The 25,501-nt window shown below is 42.9% G+C and overlaps 1 protein-coding gene across 1 annotated transcript in view; it reads left to right on the top strand.

The window, feature by feature from the left end:
- The first annotated feature begins 10,085 nt into the window (after positions 1–10,085).
- The window catches only part of pth1r (parathyroid hormone 1 receptor), a 141,939-nt gene continuing 126,523 nt past the window's right edge, over positions 10,086–25,501 (top strand). Inside the window, exon 1 of the mRNA XM_079569176.1 lies at positions 10,086–10,180. Coding sequence (XP_079425302.1) covers positions 10,106–10,180 — 75 coding nt within the window. The 5' untranslated portion in view covers positions 10,086–10,105. The remainder of the gene's footprint in view (positions 10,181–25,501) is intronic.

Raw genomic sequence — 25,501 nt, 5'->3', positions numbered from 1 at the left:
TGCAGTTATACGGAGTTGACATCTGCAACACAGCTTCATAAATGGCTAACACACAAGCTAATATGCTAACACACAAGCTAATATGCTAACCCGCGTTTGGATTGACTCACCACTCTGGTCCATCGCTGTTTACATTGTGGGACTTGCGTTGGTTATAAAAGTTAATCCACTTTGGTTCTGGCGAAGGTTCACCAAACATCCATCAGTGACAGTCACAGAAAAACAATATTTTGGTGATAGTCGCTGAATCCCGGAGAAAAAAACAGCTGAGTGGCCTCTTCCTGAAAAAGGTTGAATAAACTCCTCGTCCTCGTAGCCAAACGCGCTTCTTTTTCTCCGTCCGTGACATTATCGTTAGTTAAGAATTAAGAACAGGTGTGTCCAGTTATAACGAGCTCCATCTTCAGCTGCAGCGCAAACATGACTGATCTGTTCAGACGCGATGTGTTTGTTTTGGCCACAGCTGACCTGGAAGCACCTCGGGCACATCCTTTTTTTTCTTTTTTTCTCTTTGTTTCTCTCTTACGACAGAAATAATGAAAACGCTGTTTTACAAATTAAAATCCGTCCGTAAGCATAGAATTAAAACATTACATTACAGACGTCGAGCACTTCCGTTCCGCTGTGTCGACACAACTGAACACTCAGTCGTTCACCAGGAGAGGGAGGAGCAGCTGCTCAGAGAGCAGGATTCAGGAGGATTACTGAGAGCTGCGTGAATGAAGCCACAAACCACTCTGGGGGTGTTTTTGATAAGGAAATAGCATAACAACATGACTAAAAGCTCCAAAAAGTCGATTTTGCATGATATAGGACCTTTAATGTTTAAAAATGCCCCAAATTTCCCATCTTTCAGCGTTGAAATCTGAATAATGGATAGAGCTACATTTTATTGATAAATGAGATACCAAGACTTTCTCAGAGGGGATTTTGGATTTCTTGTTTAGTTTTAAAATAAGCTGTTTTTTAGTGTAAAAATTTGTACAAAATTAATTTTCGCCTCATTTTTTGACATTCAAAACTCAATAAATGGGGCTAGGGATTAGATAATAAAAAATCCCTCTGAAAAAGTCCTCCAAATATTGTTCAGTCCAAGGCTGGAAAATGTGAAGTCTTTAGGTCCGACTGACGTGGACATAGTGTCGCCACAATGACAGAAAAATGTGTTTTGAGAAAAAGGCCCTTGAAATTGCATTGTCCCATATAAGTCTATGGGGGAACATTGAATCAGCGCAATATTTAAACATGTGGTTGTGAAGATTAGGCATATTTTCTGTTTCCAGGTGAAAGCTTATATGTTCAGAGACCAATTTGGCCCAAAACCTGAAAACTGAAAAAATTGAGTTTTGCCTGTAGTGTCTCCCCTCAAGACAGGAGTCCTGACCCGAAATAACCCCACTCACTTTTTATATTTCATATGGAACATGATCAGCAGAATCGGGCCGGCACCACCGAGCGCGCCCGCTCCTTCCCCTTCGTATTCTCTCAAACCGTCCTGGGCAGGATAACGGCTGGAGACCTCTGTTTTCAGGTCCAGTCGTTCTCTTTACCGAGGATGTATTTCTTTTTGTAAGCTTTTCTTTTTGTTGTTGACATTGCTGCCCTGGTGTACAAGAGGAGGGAGTGCGCCCTCTGCTGGCCATGGTGAAACTGAATTTTATCATCCAGTCAAACAGATTGACATTACATGATCAGTAGGGCTGTGCAATTAATCGAAATTCGATTACGATTTCGATTACAACAGTAAACGATTACAACATTAGCATAATCGCAAAAAAACGATTATAATTATTTAAAAAAATAATAATAATAATATTTTTTTTTTCTTTTTTTTTTCTTTGGCCATTTTTTTTTTTTCAAAGCAGACTTGCGTTATTTCAGGCCGCTGGGATTATTTTCCCTTCGCTTTTCACGTGCCACGGCTCATGCTTTTGTCTGACATAAAAACAAACAGCGCTGTGTGATGATGTCATCAGTCCGCGCTGCTCAGTTTACTTGCGCAGGTGTGAGGGCTGGCCAGCAGGGGGCAGGTGTGAAACAGGGACCTCTCTTTAATCAAGGCGTACTTGAAATCATTTGTACTTTTATGACTGTTCAGAAAACATAAAGTGTAGTGTAGTGTTTTGATTAATAAATAAATAAAATAAAGATGGACTTTTTTTTTAAAGGCAACAAATAATCGTTTGAATAATCGGGATTTCAATTATGACAAAAACAATCGTGATTATTATTTTTTCAATAATCAAGCAGCCCTAATGATCAGTAATATCACCTATGCTGTACCTTGTAAATCTAAAATGTCTGTTTTCTGTGTTTCTTCAGTTCCTTTCTTCCTCTGGAGCGACTAAGGTGACATTAGGTGACCGTGAGTAATCAGCAGAAGAGCGTGCGTCCTGGCTCACCTGTGATCTGCATGTGAAGACCGTCGCCGCCTCGCAGCCTGGCGCAGCAGATGCTTGGCGGCTCATCAGCGCGGGCCACGAGAGGCGTTTGGGGGTCGCGGCTCCTGTGACGACTGACACTTGTGACGTGTGAGAGAGAGAGAGGGGACTGTTTCAGGATGTTGAAGGAGAAACGGTTGAAGGTTGTGGAGTGAAATGATCAAACTCGTCCGTAAGAATTCGTCAGCTGTCATTCGTGATCAGTTGATGAGAATATATTTCCTTTTATCAGTGTGTCTGCTGAAGCGCATGGCCTCTCCTGTAGGCTGAGTGCATGTGTTCTGTGTCCGAGGGCCCACAGCTCCTCTCACTGGGTCACACGTCCCCACGGACACGCCAGACCCTGGCCGGCCACTCGCATGACATCTGGACACATGGAAACTTCCCTGGGGTGAAAAAACTGCTTCATTAACTCGCTTCACGGCAAGTCGCTGTAGAACTGTAAGGAAAGACTGTTGGGAAAGTCTGTGTGTTATAGCTTTATTGTCTGCTCTACTGCATTCAGCACAAGATCGTTATTGTGTTGCTCTCTAACTCCGGAGCGATATTGAATTATGTACATACACAATAAGGGGCAGCAGAGGCAGGGAAGGGAGAGCTCTGCTTCAGTCAGTTAGACCTGGCATGGATCGAGACTCTGCAGTCCGATCATTGTTCATGAGCTTAACACAGCAGTCTATGACAGTCCACAGAGAGAGCGTCGTCCAGTTTGACGTACAGTGGTCTCTGCAGGTCTAGTGAGGGCTGAGCAAGGCCTAGTTCATTAAAAAAGCACCCGTGAAGTCAAAGAAATGGGGTGGAAGAGAGAGTTGCCTGGATATCCTCGGAGTAAAAGCAGGTGTAAATTGCTGTAATTGGTTTAGGATTTAAGATAGATTTAGTAGTAGATAGATTTAGTGTATAAAGGGCAGTGTAAAAAAAAGCGTGAGCCTTGTATTATGATTTGTTGACGTAGTTTCAACCTATACTGTCAAAAAGGCATCTACGTATTCTTTTTTTTTGGTGTCAGATTCTGTCACAGAAGGACGACCGTGGCAGTAAAAATGCTCATTTTGTCACATTTTGACTAAAGAGGTATTTTGTGAAAATGCTTTTTAATTCAAAATGTGTCAAAAAAGGTTCGAATTAATGCAAATGCAAATTAGTGCCTTTAAGAAATTTAAAGGGGGGTATTATGCAAAATCGACTTTTTCAAGCTTTACATCATGTTATTATGTCATTCCCTCATTAAAAACATGCCTGAAGTGTTGCCTTGGCACATTCACGTATTTTTGAGTAATCTGTAAAAACTCTGATGGCGGCCATTTTAGGGATAGGTTTGCCTGAGTCCTTCTAGGAACGCCCCCACCTCCTGGAGACGCCTCCGAGCTTTCGTCACCAGCCGAGTAACCAACCACTGCTCCTCAGCAGAACCCCCTCCCCACTGATGCCACAGACAGTGTGTGGAGGGGGCGTGTCGGAAAGGGTCAGAGGTTCTTAAAGAGACAGAGGCCAATTTCAAGACATTCGCTACAGCCATTTTGAGAGAGCAATTTTATACAAGGCAGTTATTCTAATTTACTGCATTTACAGACCAACAGAAGGTTTGGTCATCATCGTAGTGTGATATAGACTAAACTATTATAATTACTTAATCAATGATTGTACCTTGACAGCAGAAACTCGTTATTACTCATAAAATATCCAAAATTAAAGAAAAAACAAAATTACAAATACATCAGGGCTGGGGAAGGGGCTTTCATAATCGTATAGCAAAATGCGTGGAGCTCATGAAACAAGCGCGAAGCACTCGCCTCCTCTCAAAAATAAACAAACGCTCTCTTCTTGTCGTGCACAAACGCAGCGTGAAGCACTCGCCTCCTCTCAAACACTCAGGAACGCACTCCTCTGCAAAGACAATCTAAAAATCAACATAGTAGTTGTACAGAGCCCAAAAAAGTCAATGAGCGACTGAGAGCCCTGAACTGATGGGCACGAAGTGATGATATAATGTTGAATTAGGGGCTTTAAAAATATTACAATTATATACTGGAACTACTGAACGAAGTGCTGACACTGTAGAAGGAGAAACAGCTAAAATTAAACAGCTCTGATTTAAACTAAAACACCTTTCTATTTTTTGGGTGCAGTGTTTGGCTCCCTAACTTAAGACTGTGCATGGCCTCGCTTTAAATATTTCACAATTACACCTTAGGCTTTTTTCGAAAATGTAAATGTAAAGCTTTGAAGCAAGAAGAGAGCCTATTTTTTTCCCCCTTTTCTTTCATAAATTGTTGCTCCCTTAACACCAAAAGAAGAAAGAGCACCTTTTGTCTCAAGCCCCAGGTCGCTGCATTTAAGTTTATAATGACATGCCATTCTTGTTACCATACAGACACAGATGCACGGAGATAACAAAACAAACTCAACAGTGGAACAGGGGGTGGTTGAAGCGTGAAAACTCGTTTGACGTGCATCACCTGATTCTCATCTTGTACATGCTACAAGAGCAACTCTATTACCATGAGGATTTAAGATCAGATGAACTCTACTTATTCATAGAAGAAATGCGTTCACGTTGAGAGTGAAGACGCATTATATGGCGTACAGTAAGCAGTTCCATTAGGGGAGGAAAAAGGGGAATGTCATATGGCAGAGCTATGGCCGAGGCGCAGCTGCCCGTCCGTGTTCACCAAAGGGCAAGTGCACCACAAATAGGTCACCTTTACTTACGAAAAACTCAATCCATGTGTGAAAATGGCGAGCGATGTGAGCGCGACGAATCCACGGCATTGTCGTCTTGGAAAATGCCCGAGCCATCAGGGAAGAAGAAATCCATTAATGGAATAACCAGGTCGTCAGCTGATCTCAGTCTTTGGGCGGAGAGTGTTACTGAACAAAGACCGGACCAACTGCAGCGACCCCAGATCAGATCGGTAAGCTACATTCAGGCGGCCACTTTTCTTTTTGTCAGGCAGTGTTTAACTTAATCCAACCATCACCAAAGTCGCTGCCTCCTCATCAACCCGAAAACGCCACAGAGTCAGCCCAATGACAATAACTGACTCTCTTTCAAAAGAATTGGCAATGTAACACGTATAAAAATCTTGAGCAGATAATGGGCAAATGTGAGGGCCACACTGGGTTTTTGAACTTTCCACGAGGACCAGACCGGTTGCGAAATTGGTTGATTCAAACAATTACAATTTTCCAATAGACTGTAATTGTGTAAACACATTAAAAGAGCAACAAAAGAGCAGCAGTTATGCAATATCTTTCTTTATGTCAATGAAAACATTGGCGTTTTTTTGTCTGGGCAATGTACTGTACATCAGGCTTGGTCATGTTTTGAGGGCCGGGCTGAAGGGCTAGGCGGTAGAGCATTTAAGGAACAGGCCACCGTTTTTCCAAACTGAGATCTGTTCTTACCTGAGCTTAGACACGATGATGCGTAACTGTTTGGCCTTTGTGTGTGCCCTCAGTCACGCAAAATGACCAAAGATGTTGTTAGCATATAGCCTCTTCCAGCATATTCCTATAGCTCCAAACGGTGGTGAAGTTGGAAGCTACCACACTCTTCCACGGGCTCAAAAACCAGACAGTTTTGTTTCAACTCGTCTAAACTCAGGTAAGAACATGTTACAGTACGGAAGAACTGTGTGCCCTCAATCACACAAAAAAGACCAAAGATGTTGTTAGCATATGGCTTCTCACAGTGTATTCCTATAGCTCCAATTTACATGGAATCAACTAACATCTAACTCCGGGAACGAAAGTTTGTTTACTTCAGACCTCGGATTTACAAGGAAGATGAGAGGCCAGATGAGGCCAGGAGGAGAGCGAGAATAGCTGGGTTTTATACCCTCGTACTCATTGAGTTTCGTACAAGGGTCTGGAGATTCACAATTGAGCTCCGTTTTCAGGTGGCAGGGGTGAACTCCTTTAAAACGATTGGACCTGATTTTCGCTAGCGTCTGGTCGTGACAAATGTAATGCGCCTGAGTGAGTGAAGCAGCTATCAGCTATGCTCTTGGGGGCATTCCTTGCTCATTCCAAGGCTTCAGTTTTAATTTCTGGATATTTGGGAGCCGAGCCAGAACGGATTGAAGAGCTTCCATTACTTTCGTATCCGCCGCCATTGCCAAACTACAACCCGCAAATCGGCGCAAATGCTTGACGTCACCTGCAACACCCGCCTCCCCCGCTTGCTGAATGGTAAGTAAAAAGTCAACCGATGCAATGCAGCCACTGAGATCAGACCCAGATGTACATGTAGGGAAATTATAATTGACCGGAGTTTATGGATGGCTATAGCCAGGCAAGAGCGAGAAGAACAGAGGGAAACACTGAGCATTGCTTGAAGTTAAAACCTAGGAAATGGAGACAAGCCAATATTTTGTATATTAAAGGTCCTATATCATGCAAAATCGACTTTTTGGAGCTTTTAGCCATGTTGTTATGCTATTTCCTTATCAAAAACACCCCCAGAGTGGTTTGTGGCTTCATTCACGCAGCTCTCGGTAATCCTCCTGAATCCTGCTCTCTGAGCAGCTGCTCCTCCCTCTCCTGGTGAACGACTGAGTGTTCAGTTGTGTCGTCACAGCGGAACGGAAGTGCTCGACGTCTGTAAAGCAATGTCTCACAGCCTGATTTTTATTTGTAAAACAGCTTTTTCATTATTTCTGTCGTAAGAGAGATGCAAAGAGAAAAAAAAATAAAAAAAAGATGTGCCCGAGGTGCTTCCAGGTCAGCTGAGGCCAAAACAAACACTTCCCCTGAGCGTCTGAACAGATCAGTCATGTTTTCGCTGCAGCTGAAGATGGAGCTCGTTATAACTGGACACACCTGTTCTTTATTCTTAACTAACGATAATGTCACGGACGGAGAAAAAGAAGCGCGTTTGGCTACGAGTACAGGAGTTTATTCAACCTTTTTCAGGAAGAGGCCACTCAGCTGTTTTTTTCTCCGGGATTCAGCGACTATCAGCCAAAATATTGTTTTTCTGTGACTGTCTCTGATGGATGTTTGGTGAACCTTCGCCAGAACCAAAGTGGATTAACTTTTATAACCAACGTGAGTCCCACAATGTAAACAGCGATGGACCAGAGTCAATCCAAACGCGTGGTAGCTTGTGTGTTAGCATATTAGCATGTGTGTTAGCATATTAGCATGTGTGTTAGCCATTTATGAAGCTGTGTTGCAGATGTCAACTCCGTATAACTGCATCGTGAAGCAATTTCACTTATTGCTGTTTATTTATATTACGGTAAAGTTGTATGTGCGGAGAGAGGGGGCGGAGTTAACTGAATCGAAGCGTTGTGTCTTCCGGGTTCGAAAAATACCTCCAGAAAACACTTATATTTATCACAAAAATGAGTGCTCAATAGTGGTAGAGGTACAATATATCATATACATGCCTATACTTAACTTTGGAATGGCTAAAATAGCATGATATCCTTTAACCCAGAAAATGAGCTGCAAAATTTGCTTACATGTAGGCCTACATTATGACATGAAGGATTTGGACGTGAACATATACACTGCGTTTCAAATTATTATGCAAATTGTATTTTTGTGTCAAAAAGGTAAAAAAACAAATAAATTAATGAAACTCATGGATGGTATCCAACGCATCAACTCGTCTAAGCTCAGGTAAGAACATATCTCAGTATAAACGGTGGCCTGTTCCTTTAATGCCCTACTACACTACAAAAAGTAAATATCAAGCATTGGCTTAAATGACTTGAATTGAGGAAATGTATCTTGTTTTGAGCGGTTTTCACTCATTTAGACACTTTTCCTGACGGGACCAAGTTCACTTTGCTTGTTTGAGGACATTTCAGACCAGTTCTAGGGTAAATCTCGCTTGAAATAAGAAAGTAAAATTGCCAATGAGATAAGACCAATTTTCTTTCCCCATTGGCAAAGAAAATGACCTGAAATAAGGACGAAATGTATCGAAACGAGTCTGAAACATCTCAGAACAAGTGAAATAATCTAGGACAAATGCCCAAGAGCTTGTTAACTAGTCAAAACAACTAAAATTTGGATTATTATGCTCAAATTGAGATGTTTATACTGATCTAGTTAAATACTTTTTGCAGTGTAGGCAGGCACATCATCCCACACACTTTTAGGCCTATTTATTTTATTCAGGTAAATTTATCAGCCCATTTGCGTGGTGAGGGCCGTTGCGCCAGAACGTTGCCCGAAAGTCCTTATGAAATAAAATAATCTTTTAGAGGACTTTTCTTGAACTTGATCAACCAAGAAACATCTAAAATGTGACTAATTCAAATATTTAAAAATACCCACTAAAAACTCATTTGAAGTAGTTCATTTAAACAAACACGTGATACAGTTTCTTGCTTCAGACTTAAGCTTTTTCCCCTTAATGTACTTGTTTTGGGGCCTAGCTTTGCGGAGCCCCCGTATCAACCATCACCAGGCCTGGAGCACGTCTATCTAACTTTTTCTTTCACGGAGAAGCGTAGAGACAAACAGTGGGTGCCGTTTTACTCAATGGTTATTTAAAAAAAAAAGAAAAAAGAAAAAGATGAACAAACATGCTCTGCGTAATGTCCCGGTAATCCAAGCCCACAAGATGCAACTTTTTTTTTTTTTCTTTTTTTTTTTTTGAGAGTGTGCAAGGGGAAAAAAGCGGTTTGGCAACGGCTCCCGCGATCTGCTCAATGTAGAGTTTGTTTGAGGGCTGAGAAAATATGTCATTTCGGAGTCGGTGGTTTCGGCCCCCGCGACGTCAGCGCGCCGCGAGCCAATCCCACGCTCTCCGCTCTCCACTACGCCTCCGCCCACTTTCTCTATCCACATACTCGCTCCAGGAACACGACCGGCCGCCTCTCCACATCTGGGCACGCTCCTCCCGCTGCTACAAACAACTGCTACAACTACAGCTACAACTTTACTGCGGCTACGACTCCGCGCGAGAGAGACTTTCCAAACTTTCGCTGGACACTAGCGTTTATTTTTTTTGTGTGTTGGTTTTGTTTTTACGCACGACCGGTCTTCGTGCGCCCTGGCGTCCCTCGCGTCCCTGCGCGTTCCAGCTGATGGTGATATGAATGGACAACTGTCTAGTGATGGAAGAATGCGATTTTTTTTGTTTTTATGTTTTTGTGTGCGGGGGACGTATGTTTGATGTAGAACGTCGGGCGAAGACTGCAGCGCACTTCTAAAAGATTTTTTTTTTTTTTTTTTTTTTTTTTAAATATAAGATCTAAAAATACACTGGCTTTCTTCCACTTCTTCAAAGAAACATTTGAACTTCCCACCGCAAGAGAGACGGAGGGGAAAGAGAGACGCAAATAGTTCTGACATGTGGATGTAATTTCGGAACAAACAAACAAACAAACAAACAAACAAACAAACAAACTGACTGATGCCCAGAGAAATAAAAAAAAGTGAAAAGTCTCACGCTCCGGCGCAAATAGAGGAGATTATCGGAAATTAAACGGCCCTGCCTGTCGCCGGCGGAGCGGAGAGATTACACAGCGTTATGATTTCACAAGCGGCGCTGAGCCTTTGCGACGCGTGGAATGGACTAGCCCGGGTAGATTAACTCCGTTGAGTCCAAACGGGGGTGGGGGGTGGGTGGGGGGTGGGTGGGAAAGAAAGTCCACAACAAAAAAGGAAGAAGATTTTTTTTCTGCGCGTCACTGACAGCCATGGGATCCTCTCCGCTGCCTCATCGCAACATGGACTTGGTCGTCATCTCTCTCCTCGGCGCGGTGATCTGCCTGGTGAGTGCGCACACACACGGGCTTGGATTTAAGTGTGGTGGAGGTGGAGGTGGTGGTGTGTAGAAGTTACGAGCTGTCATCCGCGTGTGTCTGTGTTGTTGTTGTTGACGAGCATCGCTGAGGGTGGAGGAAAGAGGCAGCGAGTGGGCGAGAAGGACGCCCGAGGAACAATGCAATCATCTTTAGAATGTCACTCGGGATTACGCGCGGATTTGTTGACATCTCCGCGCGATGTCGAAGGATGATCTACTGTAGGCTGTGTTTTATTGTCGCCTCGGGGGTCGCCGGCTTTAATGCTTATGCGCCGTCCGAGGAGTGCCACTTTACGCGCGGGCGTCGCTTGAGCCGCCAGTGTGCACGCGAGAAAGTTGGGAAAAAAATGAGGCTGTTGGGTCATTCATGTTGTTTGAAGTCTGTTTTGCTCCGTGGAGATTATTGCCACCAAGTGAATCGATATCTGTTCGCGTTCTTTGATGAAGTCCAGACTTTCATTTGTGTTCATCCACTTCCTTTTCTTCTCCTGCTGCTTCTTCTCCTCTTCTTCCTCATCATCTTCTCCTCCTCCTTCATCTCCTTCTTCCACTATTCCTCGTCTTCTCCTCCTTCCACTCCTTCTCCTCCTCCTCCTCCGTCCACTTCTTCCACTATTCTTCTTCTTCTCCTTCTTCTTCTTTCTCTTCTTCTTCCGCTTCTTCCTCTCCTTCTCCTGCTCCTCCGTCCACTTCTTCCACTATTCTTCTCCTTCTTCTTTCTCTTCTTCTTCTCCTTCTTCTTCTCCTTCTCCTCCTCCTCCGTCCACTTCTTCCACTATTCTTCTTCTTCTCCTTCTTCCACTTCTCCTTCTCCTCCTCCTCCGTCCACTTCTTCCACTATTCTTCTTCTTCTCCTTCTTCCACTTCTTCTTCCTCTTCTTCTTCTCCTTCCTCTTCTTTCACTTCTTCTTCTCCTCCTCCTCTGTCCACTTCCTCCACTATTCTTCTTCTTCTCCTTCTTCCTCTTCTTCTTCCGCTTCTTCACCTTCTCCTTCTCCCTCTTCCTATCCTTCTTCCTCTTCTCAATTCTCTCCTTCTCTTCTAAACTATGCTTTTTATTTTTTTCTCGGAAGGATTTGACCTGAGATAAGTCTAGTTGTTTAGGTCCCTACAAACGCTCAATTACAAAACAGATCCGTTTGCTTTCTTGAAATATAAATGGTGTCACTTGTTGGTTTCCTTTTTTTTTTTAATATATATTTTTTAAACAACACTTAAATCTGAATGCGATTGACCGTTTTATTGAACGGAGCAGCTTTGGCTTTGACTTCAGCAGTGGTTGTGATGGAAGAATATTGTGCATTCGCTGTGAAATATCTCTCTGTTCAGACACTGGTGGTGACAAAGCGGACATGGGGAGGCTGAGAGGGCTGATATACCGTATTATGATGTCATACAATTCACATTATTTTCATTTCATAAGCGACTGCCCCCTTAAGTCTCTTGTGATGTTTCTACTGCTGTGTAGCTGAGTGCATTAGTCCAAAAGTTACACTGGCATAGCTGTGCATGATATAATATAGGTTATTAATTTGTTTATTGTGAAATTTGGATGAGTAGCCAAAATGCTTTTACTCAAGTAAGAGTTCTGTTCCATTAAGATATTTCTCCGAGCAGCCCTCCCATCAGATACTCAAGCACATGTTGAGTAAATGTAACTCAATACTGCATTTATGTATACCTGCATCTCATTTAACACCTCCTCCTGATCAATTAAACCGGCCCTTTGCTGTTCACGTGCCACACTCTCCAAATGATTGCGCCCCAGCGATTGATGTGTTTGCATACAAATTGGCTTTGTGGCGCGGCTGCGAAGGTGGGAGAGGTATTTTGGTGCCTGGGGGCGTGTGGGGGTCATGACAATGTGGACAAGAGCCTGACTGGGTTAACAACAAGCTGTGCGCTGATTGATGATTACGCCCTTGTGTTGCCTTAAACGCGTCTCGCCACCGTTACTTACGGCACAGCACAGCACTGGACAATTGTACCTCCTTACCCCTGGAAAAAGAAAAAGAAGCTCAATAGGTCAGCGAAACCAAAGGAGACAAAGATTGGATTTTACTTTTGGGGGACTTAAAAAGCACAGAATGGGAGAGAGCGCTGAGTGAATGATCCGAGGTTCGCCTCTGCTCCACCTTTCTTACGTCAACTGATAAACATTTGGGCATTTTCAACCACAAAATTGATGAAAATCATCGGAAATCCCAATCACCATCAGCAAAAGAACTTGTTTTTTATCAACGTTATTGTATTTCTTATTACCGGTGATGAAGCTGTGCCTCACAGGTGGAGTCAGGTTAGGAGTCGTGCAGTTATCTCTGCTCCACCATGTAGCTCCTTCTCCCCTTATTTTTGATTCAAAAGTAGCTTCATCACCTGGAGATTCATCAGCCGCCTTTTATTGGGTGTAAAAAAGAAAGAAATACAAAAACTCCCCAAGTGATATTACTTATTCATGGGACTGATTGTACTACTGTCACATTAGCAGTTAATTGGCCAAACCGTATCACCATGATCCGTGTCTCGCCATCTAATTAAATGATTTAGCCTTTACATGATTTAATAAGGTGTCGCTTTATAACATAGATGGTCTCTATCTGGAAACTACATCATTAATCTGAATGAATAGAGGTGCTATTTTGATTGAACAATAGGGCAAACATTCAGAAGTTCTTTTGGGGGAAAAAACATTTCTTTGAGCTGAAACAACCTATAATGCCTGGACCAACAGGATCAAAACAGTTTTTTCATAAGTATGTCCAAAAAAAAAAGTAAGTCTCTAGCACATTCCTGTACAGAGTTCTGATTATTATTATTTTTTAAATACCACAATGCTCACTCCAGCCACTAGGGGGCAGCTTAAATAAAAAAATAAAAGGAAAGGAAAGAATTCCCCACATGTCCAGCAGAGGGCACTGATATAATGAAAGATCAGGATATAAACAACACATTGTAGTCAAGTGGAAAAATGCCACTTGCCACAGTCTGCCCCTGGGCAGCTGTGGCTACAATAGTAGCTTACTACCACACAGTGTAGAGTGAATGAATATTGACTACAATGCAGCAAAGACTTGTGATAGTATTTTCCCAATGAAAACATTTTTATTTATTTTGGAGCTTTTGTTTATTGGCCCCCGGTGATACACTCTGATATATTTGGTTCCCGGGGAAAAGTACTTGGAGACCCTGCTATAGTGCAGCGGTTCATTCCAATAAACTCTGTTTGAAGGAAGCGCAGAGGTGCTTTCAGTGCGATGGTTGAAGTCCTTGGCTTGACATGGCTAAATATTTACAGAAAATAATGGTCCTACATAAATAACAGTAGGTATCCGCTATTCAAAATACACAAGTTAAGCAGAATAAGAGTTATTGTTGGTGCGGCCCTCTGACTCAATTCAGGCTTCTCATGTGGCCCCTTATGAAAATTAATTGCCCGCCCCTGGTCTAAAAGCATTGTAAAGTCCATTTTTAAAACCTTTTTCGAAGCAGCGGAACAGAGAATTGTTGTTAGTCTGAAGAACACTCTCACAAAGCGGAGGAGAAAAAGCTAAGGCCTGTGTGTTGTTAGCATGTTAGTCACTGTGACTGTCAGTATTACTCAGTCCAGTGTTCATTTCGTCGACTAAAAAATGTAGTCTTAAATTTAGTCGAAGTGATATTTTTGACGACTAAAATTGGACTAAAGCTAAATTAAAAGTTTTTCATGAGACTAAAACTATGACTAAAATGTCCAGATATTTTAGTCGACTAAAATAAGACTAGATAAAAATGAAAAGGAGAGACTAAAATCATCCAAACTTCTATTGACAGTTTGAAAGAGCCTCAGATCATTTACAATCACTGCCAAATGATCAGCTCTGAGCTTTGTTCATGTGGGAGAAGCTCCGTGAAGCAGAGGAACAAGATTAAATATGATGATAATGAATATTATAAATGCAAAGTCGACTAAATTAGTCTTAAATTTACGCAAACTTGACATGCGATTTTTTTTAACTAAATCTTGACTAAAATTAAACTACATTTTACTCAAAAGAGACTAAATTAAAATATGTTGTCAAAATGAACACTGACACTAAGACTTTTTAAATAGCTATGTATCATGTTGGGTTATGGTGCGCACCGATGTTGTGCAGTCGTATCCTTGTTTCCATATTAAATAAATTGGCTAATCGCAATGCGCTCGGTAATGCTAACGCAGCTAGAGCTAACGTCCACAGCAGCTTAGCTTATATACACTCACAGTCACTGAGGAGGCTCACCTGCTAAAAAACATAATTGTTTTTGCATCTGCTGCTGTTTGCTGTCCTACTTAAAATACTGGGAAATACATAGTTTAAATTTTAGTTTATTTTTTATTTAAGGGACAATGTACAGAGACATTTAGCTAAATAGCTACTTTGCTATTAGGCCCTGTTTATGCCCCAAAATACTCGCAAACACTCTTTCTCTTGTGTTGGTGCATTTACAATTCAACTCAACATTTGTTCATACTGTTTGTTGTTGTTGTTTTTAATATTTTTTATACATTAAAATGTGGGCAGGAAGTTGCCTTTGCCCTTCACTGGCCAACAGGAAGTTAGCCATAAACATTCAGTACACAAAGCCTACAAGTTATAAAACATGTGTATTAACCTCTTTCCCCCGCTGTAACCAAGTGCATTTTTTCTAGTTCAGCTTTACCCAAATCTAAAAGGTTGCAGCCCACAGGCCAGTGCAACACCTCATTTGAAAGCTAAGACCTACTAAAAAGATCTCTTTCCTTGCGTTGTCGTCACTTTTTTGGACTTTTTTGTTTTGTAATCGTCACATTTTTGCCACATTTTTATCACTTTTTTATTGCTCATTTGTGACATTTTTGTCGCATTTTAGTCACTTTTATGTCACTTTTTTGTTGTGATTTTGTCACTTTTTTATTGCTCATTTGTGACTTTTTTGTGGCTTTTTCGTCCCTTTTATGTAACTTTTTTGTTGTGTTATCGTCACCTTTTTAGTTGCTCTTTTGTGGCTTTTTTGTGGCTTTTTCGTCCCTTTTATGTAACTTTTTTGTTGTGTTATCGTCACCTTTTGAGTTGCTCTTTTGTGGCTTTTTTTATTTTCATTTTCGTCCTTTTTATGTGACTTTTTGGTTGCGTTTTCGTCACACATTTTTGTCACTTAATTGTTCCTCTTTGTTGCTCTTTTGTGACATTTTTGTTGCATTTTAGTCACTTTTATGTCACTTTTTTGCTGCATTTTAGTCACTTTTATGTCACTTTTTTGTTGCATGTTAGTCACTTTTATGTCACTTTTTTGTTGCATGTTAGTCACTTTTATGTAACTTTTTTGTTGCATGTTAGTCACTTTTATGTCACTTTTTTGTTGCATTCTGGTCACTTTTATGTAACTTTTTTGTTGCTGTTGTTGTTGATTTTTGTCACTTTTTTATTGTTCATTTATGGCTTTTTTGTTGCTTTTTCGTCACGCATTTTTGTCACTCTGTCATTGCTTTCTGTCACATTTTTGTCGCTCTTTTGTTGCAATTTCATCCTCGTTTTTGTCACATTCCTGTTGCCATTTTGACATATTATGTTTCAAGAAGCTTTTAGATTTTTAAAAGGTTAAAACCTAAACAAATCAGCTCCGCACAGACTGAACCATCACATCCTATCAGTCACACGTGTCCCTCAGGTTTGCCGAGGTTAGCTGCTCCCCAGACCAGAACCCCGCGTGACTTTTTCTCTTTTCTCGGAGTGGCGTGCGCTTGTGTGTTTTGGCCCCTGGTGCTGCGCTCAATAAGGCAGCCTTCCAGCCCGAGCTCAGGGCAGCAGTGGCGCTCCCCAGTGATGTGGTCCGGCGGTGCCGCACCGCGTGGCAAGAGCAAAAACAATTATAGCTTAGCCGGGGTATTTATAGCCGATTCAGTATTCAGTCGTAAAAAGGCCGCGTCTGTGAGGGATGTTTACCCCATCTGAACGTTGCGCTGTTTGCCTTCAGTCGTCTTCCTCCGCCGCAAAAAAAAATGTTCCCCCCGCAGACGCTGACCGAAATTGACATGTGTGTTTTAAACTAAGGGTGGAAAAATTTAGGTGAAGTAATGCAAAAAGCATTAAAAAAAAAAGAAAGAAATACAACTAAGTAGCAACCTGAAATAACATGACAGCTACGATTGTTACACATAAGCCATTTTTTAATTCACAGTAACGTCATTAAGTAGAACGATTTTAAAATACCAGGAAACATGGCCAGTACTTTGAATAGAGACATTTGGCATCCCAGGAAAATGTGAGAAAAGAATGTTGTGGGAAAAAATAACTTTCAAATACACTATCTGTAAGTAGGGGTGGGCGACGTTGACTAAAATTTATATCTCAATAATTGTGAGGACTTTGAAGCCATAAGAAATAGGCGTGTGCTGGCAATCATCTGAGGTGGCATTGCTTTGTCGCTAAAAAAGATATTTGACTGAACTTACTGCAAAAGTACAGAACAGTTGCAGTTTTTGCTGTTTTTTTTTGGATTTCTTGACATTGGAGATGTACTCCATATTGTAAGTGTCTTCCAATTTTGTCATAATCTAGTAGACATTAAAACGTAAAACATTTGGACGGCGCAATAAAGCGGCGCCTGTCGGGTCAATCCCAGGGCAGCACTCGGCCCAAACAAACAGGAAGCACGGATGATACACGCGGAAGCATGAGGAGAGGACCTTGTGATTTTACGTATAAAATCAGCTACAAAGTTGCGTTGACCTGTCTAAAGGGCAAAACAGAAGCACGCGCAGACCTGCCAGAGGATCAGGCCGCGCACGGGGATGAAGAGTTTAAACTTCAAAGATGAAAAACTATCAAACGCTATTTGGACCATGTGGATTTGTTTTGAGGCTGCAGTGGTGGATTAGCTGGAATTCTAACAGTGAATTGTAAGTTTGATCATCTTTTTTACTAATAAATGCGCGCTTTACTCATGTCTTTATGTTCATAACAAGTTATTAGCGCTTCACTCGGTGACGTCGTGGCCTTTTGAGGCTAAACATGCGCTCGTTGTCTGCGGACATTCTTCACTCCAATTTCTTGTATCTCCTTTGCAGATGTTAGTTTGTTGCTTGGCCAGGTGAAGGGGTGACATGGTGATGTGATAACTTTTTTCCTTAATTGCCCAGCCCCATGCCCATCTCTTTCTAAAAGTAAAAAGTTCAGAAAACAAAGAATAAATAAACTGTAAAGGTTGGCGATTGACCGCTGGATATGCTGCACAAATAGGGATGAGAATCTCAGGACTCGAGGACAGTTTTCATCTCGATACACTTGCCACGGTTCAATTCATTCATTCATAAGATATGAGGCCACTGTAGCCACTAGATCCTTAAGTTACCCATGTGTCTTAACTAAAGTATACCAAAAAACTGATTCCACAACCTAAATACAGCTGTTGTCTCGTCACAATAAAGCTGTGTCTTTAGCTGGTTACAAACCTTTATTTGGTAAGTGCCATGGGGAGCGTTTAGTTGCTCTTAGCAGACCCTTGATATCTCAGCAGCAGGATGCTCTTTGTTTTGTTTCGCCGCGGTCTGGATCACTTTATGATAGTTTTAAAAGACTTGGCCGTGCATGTGCGCACACGGTCCGCAAAGTGCCAGTCAGTCAAAGCCGGGCTCTCCAACTGGCAGGATAGTCTCCTCGGATCTCTGTCAGCCACTGCCATCACATCTCATTTTAAATCTCAAACTGACACCGACCCCAGACCGGGTGTAAAAGTTACACTTAAATGGTCTCAACTTATATAGTGCTTTTCCACCTACATTAGGCACTCAAAGCGCTTTACAGCAAGGATCCACTCACCCATTCATACTCTCATGGGGGGCAATGTGGGTGAAGTGTCTTGCCCAAGGACACAACGACAGTGTGCACGACAGTGTGGGATTCGAACCCCCGACCTTCCGATCATGAGGCGACCCGCTCTACCATCTGCGCCACTGTTGCCCCCCCACTTAGGCACAGGGGGCTTAGGTCTGAGTGGTTTATAGGTCGTGAGAACGTGGTGGTTGTAACTTTCAGATGTTAGTCAAAGAGATATGACCAGGCGTTCGACCAGCTGGTGCACTTTGCCAATGTGAGAATGCTGGACATGCAGCCACTGCCGAAGGTTGCCATTGTGACGTTGATCTTAGCCTATAGCATTGATGAAGCATGGTGTAGTTGCGTCCCTTTAGTCTATCCAGAGTCACTCTCATCTCATCTGTCCATAAACCTAAGACAAATCTGTCTATAGATCATTCCTGGCCCAGTCTAGACAGTAGCCATGTTGCCTTTGTGAATGTAGAGAGTGGAGAAGCCATGTGAAGCTTCTTTTGATATTTTGTAAGGCATTTGGGGGCCTTTGGCAAGCTGAACAGAACACAACAGGCGACTGAATACCCAATCAAATACTCCATTTTTGTGTGGAAGACCTTGTTATCTGGCCTCACAATAACTGACTTTTGGGGACCTGTTTTTTCCATTGCCGTTTATTACACCAAAATATGTGTTGGCCTAATGTGCAGATGAATTTCAATATGCCATACAACCTAGAATGGACCTTACCTCATGTTTATGAATGACGTGGTTACCATCTCTATATGCACAGACCGGATTCCAGCTTGAATGCAAGATGAAGCAATCAATTGAACATTGTGCTTTCGGGCCAAGTCAGTGGGCGCTGGAAGGAAAGTACATACACTAAATGGAATGGAAGCTTATTTGTATAGCGATTTTCACATGACACTCGTCGTTCATATTTCAATGTGAAAAGCCTGCAAATTCCTGTTTCTATACAAAGTGGCAATGTCAATGAGATACAGACAGCTGTAAATGAAATGTGGCTGGCTTGTGACACAGGGGGGCGGGGCTTAGCCCTAATTTGGAACCTGTGACCACTATGACTGCGGTTACTACTGCTACTACTACTGCAGCTGCAGGACATACTTTGGTCAAGCTCACTTCATCGGGTTTCAATCATTTTTTTTGACATATCCAGCAAGTTTATCCAGAACAGAAATCAGTGTTGTGATAGATTTTCTGCATTTCTGTAGTAGTAGATTTATCTTCCAAGCTACATGGGGTTTAAATCATACTAATGCTGCGTTTACACATAGGCACGATGCGTTACGAATGGCATTTTTTCGTCATTCGTGACGTTCGTAACATGACTTAATGCGTCTTAATGGGATTCTTAACAGAACGCATCAGTTCGTGACATTCGTGATGTTCGTGGAGAAAGTTTTTGTCTGTCAAAAAATCTTCCACGAATGTCACGAATCACCCTTTGTTCGTGGAGTTCGCAGCGGAGCGTGTCCTGTCGTGATGAGGAGTGGCGCTTCGTAATTCAACGTGAGGGCATTCGTACAGCATTCGTACAGCATTCGTAGAGCAGAATCACTGTTTTCTGTATATTTGTCCCGATTTTCCCCGCGTTTGTGGGGAAAAAAGGACAGTAAGAACTGCGCCTTTCCCACGGTCCCTGAATGCATCTCCCACGCTGCCTCCACTGACCAAAACAACAGCGCATGGCTACAGCAGCTACACCACAGATAAGTTAAGGCTTATTTACAACCTTAGACACGTAAAACAATCGGCGCTGGGCGCGGGGCAGGTGAAGACCGGCCTGTTTTTGTGGATTATAAAGTTTTTCCAACTGGAGCTGAGACTGACCAGACGAGTGAGAATCATTGGATAAAGAGGTTTAAGAGCAGCAAGTTCTACGACGGATCCTCAGAAGATTGAGTGCACAGTGAGTGTAGTGTTTTTATGCTTATTCTGTGGAGCAAAGTCAGCCCAAATTGTGCGGCTGTTGCACGGACTTATCTGACATGAAGCGCATGCGTTTGTTGATGCGTTTGCCCGTGTTACGCATTGACAGGAGCGGGGTTGAACTGGTGTGACTGTCCCATAGACTGAAAAACTATTGCTATTCTTCAGTATATGGACAGGCCCGACGCTGGTGTATTTGCTTTTTGTTTAACCCGATTTGGCGCGAGCCCAACGAGTCAGAGGAGAGCACGGCGGAGCGAGACGTCCCTGCTCCGCCTCCACCCCGGTGTGCGCGGCAGGCGATCTTTCCACATTCGCCCAATTCTTGACAGATTTTTGACAGAACGCGACAATTCCCAATAACTCGCAGCAGCTCGCAACAGAACGCAACAGAACGCAACAGCGCGCAACAGCTCGCAACAGCGCGCAACAGTGCGGGACGCATATTCGTGACCGTGCGTAATAATTCGTGCCATTAATCGTAACACGCAGTAACAGGTCGCAACAGTTCGTGGCGGCGCGTGAAACCTCTGCCCCGAATCACCCACATTCGTGATCCTCGGCCACGAATGTGGATTCGTGGCATTCGTGACTTGTCGTCGTTATGTGTAAACGCAGCATAACCTAATGCTCCATCAAAAAAAACCATTGCAAACAAGATATTCAGTCTACACATGTATATCAATGGACGCAGTTTAATTCCAGGTTATTACAATTGAAAATTGTTGGCCTATGTGGAAAAAATGTCAAATGTTGGTACTTTGCGTGCTTGCTATATCATCAGCAGAGGGCACAGAGCATAAGATCAAGCTGTTAGCTCTCAAACACATGCCTTTGTAGTGAAAACAATTCAAGCACTGAAGCTATCAGAAACAGAGGAACAAAGTTGTAGGGAAGGAAATGCAGATGTGTCAAGCATTGCATGAATAAAATAATACGGGGCAATCGACAAAACCTTGTGCAAGCCAACATTTTTACACTTCATGTATTTCCAAGCAGGTTTCTAAGGGAAACATGATGTCGCATGAATTTTGCAGAGGCTTCTGTCTCCCAAACCAACCCGTTTCGGTCTCTTTTTTCGCCTTCTGAATCACTATATTATATTGCTTCGTGATGTTTTGGGCCGGTTTGTTGTGTTTCCCTGTGTCTTTGTGGACTCTAGAGCACGTGGGTTCTTGGACGTAAACAGAGTTGCTTGATGAAAAGCTGTGGGGATGTGATCAACTACAAGCGGCGTGACAGAGAACGGACAAGAGTAAACAACAGAGATATTCAGCCCACACAAGTCGTGCATCGGGATGGATATTGAGATGGACGGCTCTTCTCAGGGGATCGCTCCAGACCGGGCTTTGGATGAACAACTTTGATCAGTGCCCGTTCAGCTGGCTTCACTGTGGCAGAGTGGACAATGTCACCTCAGACACTTTGGTCATGCACCAGCAGCAAAGCTCTCCACATCATGTTTCTGACAGTACTCTTGCTCATTGGGCCCTGAAGCGCAAACATGATCAGGAGGAAGGCATAGATTCACTCCTACACTCTGTGTTTTTTTTCCCCGTGCTACTCTCTCCTTGGACAAATGTAATGACAAGTATGTGAGAGGTTAGTCACACCAAACCGGGACAGAATGACTGCGAGCCTTGTCTGTTGGCCGTCACGGAATCCGGCCCGAGGTGCAAAAGGCCATACTAGAGGTCTCTTTGTTTTAGCGTCAAACAATAGGTCACTGGAATATGTGTGTGCAGAGCTGTCTCACTAACTGACCAGTGATGGATTGATTGATAGTGCTTTAAGCAACGGTGGGCCCAGGGGACAAATCAGGGTCCCCCAGAAAAAAGGGAGCGAGCCTTGCTTTTAGCTCGACAATAACAACTGATTACCAGACCAGGAAACTCCAGTCAATACACTTTGAGATTTGGATATTCAAAATTGCTAACCCTAAACCTAAGGTGGCAGGAAATGGGTTAAATGTGACCCGGGCCACTTGGACATGTGGTCCTAAATCCGATATGTGTCTGATCTTTTGCAAGGCGACTGAACTGAACTGCCAGGTCGCATTTATCCGAGACACGTCATGGATGCGCCACAAATTCCATTCATTCTGCATTAAAGGAAACGAGGGCGGACAGGAAAAACTTAACATACACTTGTTATGAATGAAGTTAGCGTGAGTGAAGCCTCTCACCTCCCTCTCCTCCGCTGAATTCCACAGTGGCACGTTTCTCTTTAAAGACATCGCTGCCTCTGCTCCACAAAAGTCCATGGTCCAAGAAACTGTCTCTCTTTCTTCTTAAAATGATTAGGTTATTGATGTATTGGGTCTGGAACCACCACCTTAACGCGGTGGAGGGGTGTGAGCGCCCGAATGATCCCTGGAGCTCTGTTGTCGGGGGCTTCGTGTCCCTGGTAGGGTCTCCCATGGCAAACAGGTCCTATAGGTGACGGGTCAGACAAAGAGCGCTTCAGAAGCCCCTTATGAGAGACCAACAGGCCTGAGAATCGTGAGGCCGTCCTTCTGTGGACCCACCACCTGCAGGAGGAGCCATAAGGGGCTGGTGCAATGTGATTTGGGCTCCAACCGCTGCCCCCACGACCCGGAAACGGACAAGTGGAAGAAAATGGATGGATGGGTCTGGTGCATGGATCTATTATAAACTGGATAAGGCATGCTGTCCCAGCTCCTATCTCTTTACATAGAGGTGCTCAGTGGCGCATGAAACCAGTTTCGTCCGCCATTGCGGCCCAAAGTACCCGTATGACGCGTCACCTGTATCTATGCTCCCTACGGCCCAAGTGGGTGAAAGCAGCGTGAGCGCGCACGGCTGCCGACGAAGCTTCAGAGCGGAGCGGACGCCATTACGCAAAAAGTCAAATCTCTTAATATCATCGTTCTTTAAACACAAATTGTTTTTTTAAGGCCATTTCAGGCGAATAAGCTGCTATGCTACGATGACTTTGGGGGTTAGTTTGTAAGTGCGGGGCTTAAAAAGCTCGTTTAGCCCGCTCTTTGAACAACCGGGCGCATAGCGGCCCTTCGGACGTACGTAGCCGCGCTCATGAACTTCCGCTCGGTCACTTTTCTGGGAAGTTTCGTAAGTGCTGGAAGTCTTGATATTGTGATAGAATTGATAAAAATCGAGTTGTTACTTCACTGTATTTGCTAGTATAACATCACAACTAGAATTGTTTGGCTGAAATACAAAGAATGAGCACTGCAAAAGTGTTTTATATTACATTTTCATTGGTAAAATGTGATAAATTGTTTTTTACATAGCGTTTATCTGTACTGTACTGTACTGTACTGTACTGTACTGGATCCAGGACAGATGCAGAAATCATGCATTTTTTTGTGTTTCATTCTACTTACACAAATAATGGTGTAAGTACATAAGTACATTAAATGCTGCTAGTATTTTTTTAATTAATAAAACAGTTACAGGTTATTAGTGCCATTATTTAATTTTCAGAAATGAGTTTAATAACATGTAGACTAGTTGTTTCTTATTAACCATAATCCAATGCTATAAACACAGGCTATATTCATCATACATTTCGTATTTAGTTTTTGGCTAAACTTACTTGAGATGTTCGTTATTTCGCGTTTATCCTTGTTTTTAGTCCAGTTCATTTGTTTTGCTCAGACTTCAGCCGCTAAATCACACGAGAGAGCACTCCGCTCGTTCATGAGTCATCACGCACACGCTCGCGCACGTCTGCGGCCCTGGTGACGTCACGTCATTAGAACACTTTTAAAAATGTATTTTTGATGCTTTACAATTTTTTTACGAAGAAAAAAAGTCCATGTCCTAAAAATAGTAATTTTAAAGAAATATATTTGCCTCAGTCTAAAACTCCAGATGCCCTGTGGACCATTTTACAGGCTGCTCCTTTTACATGAGTGTCTATGACAAAAAGGGCTTTTTGGGCTGCTGGCTGCAATATCACGGCCTGCCACTAGCACGTACTCATTTCAGAGTGAAGGGGGCGGACCCCCCCACTGGTCTGGTGGCTTTTTCCACAACTTTACTATAGTCAGATCCATAGCACTGTTTCCTGTTTCCTCAAACAGCAGAGCGCCGTGTCGTCTACTTGACACATTCAAGCCGCATTCCCTTCAGACAGCAGATCTGATGCAGGTCGCATTTGAGAGTAATATGAACGACCTTACAAAAAAAAATGGAATTGAGCATTAAGTCCTGCAGTCTGAACGTAGAGTATCCGTTGTACTGTAGTTCATAGTGCACATGTGTAAAATGGATAGAGCATGCTATAGTAGAGCAGGGGTCCCCAACTGGCGGACCTGGGTCCAGATCCGGACCACCAAAGGCTTTAGTCCAGGCGCCAAAGCCTTTTCATCCTCTCAATACACTTAATTTCTAAGGCTAAATTAACAATAAAATATAAACAATCTGAATAACATCTAAATAGAGAAATGTCCAACAAAAGGTCCTCAAACACAGGGTCGCCACAGGGTTGCGTCCTATGTCCTCTTCTTTTTATATTGTACATGGACTGATGTAGGGCGTCACAGGAAGGCAGCTACATTGTTAAGTCCCCCGACGACACTGCTCTCCATCTCTACTTTATTTCTGCATATGTCGAAAGTTGCGAAAGACAAGTTTGCGGACCTCGAGCTACAGAGGAGCAAAACGCAAGTGCAGTGCAGAGATTTGAAGCGCTGAACGCACCTGGCAGCCAAACCCACTCATTTTTAGCATCATTTTTTTTAGAAGACTCATGGACATAAAACACACAAGGTTAAATTGAAGATTAGTCTAAAACGTGATCAACTGAAAAGCCATATTTTCAAGCATTGAGTGTAGTTAGTTTGAATATGCAAACCCTTTTCCTCAATGCACAATGTATTTCTGATATTTGCGCCTCACTGTTTGCGCCTCACTGTGCCTTTAAAATGACAAACATTACACATGCTCAAACTGTATATGGCTTAGTCACAAAGATAAAATAATTGCGTTGTTTTGACGCCAGGCAGGGCTATAAAAAATAAAAAGTAACCTGTGACTCTTTGGTCTTGGCTGTCACATTCCGTTGAACTCTGGGTCTCCCGTTTCAAACTCTTGCTTTCGACGAGGCTATAATCAAATCCTCGTAATCCGCGGTGGAGCTGCGGCCTTTGGGGCAGCGCTGCTCACGGTTCGCCTCCGGGTTTTAGTTATAACGCGGCCTATTTTCCGCTTGTTCTGAAACCTTACAGAGGGAAAAATGACTCTCCGCCGAGGTGCCAGGTTCTCCGCCGCGTGTGAAAGTGCAGCTGCGTGAAATGATGCTAAATGTAGCTCCGATTGCCGGATGAAACGGCCTGTCTTTGCCACTTCATTAGTCCGACCTGAACAATATGGATAATTGTGGGCTTTGCTGAAGAATATCACTGTGTGGACGAAATGGACGAAAATATAGGGATCTTAATGAGAGATGCAATTTTATATCGACTGTTGAGTGCTGAAGATTGATTTTTTTTTGGATGGATATGGATGGTCATTGGAGGAGGTAATGTTATTCTGATA

The sequence above is a fragment of the Gobius niger genome, assembly GCF_951799975.1.
Source record: "Gobius niger genome assembly, chromosome: 13".
NCBI lineage: Eukaryota > Metazoa > Chordata > Actinopteri > Gobiiformes > Gobiidae > Gobius > Gobius niger.
The sequence above is the reverse complement of the archived record's forward strand: the minus strand, read 5'-3'. Positions and strand labels throughout refer to the sequence as shown.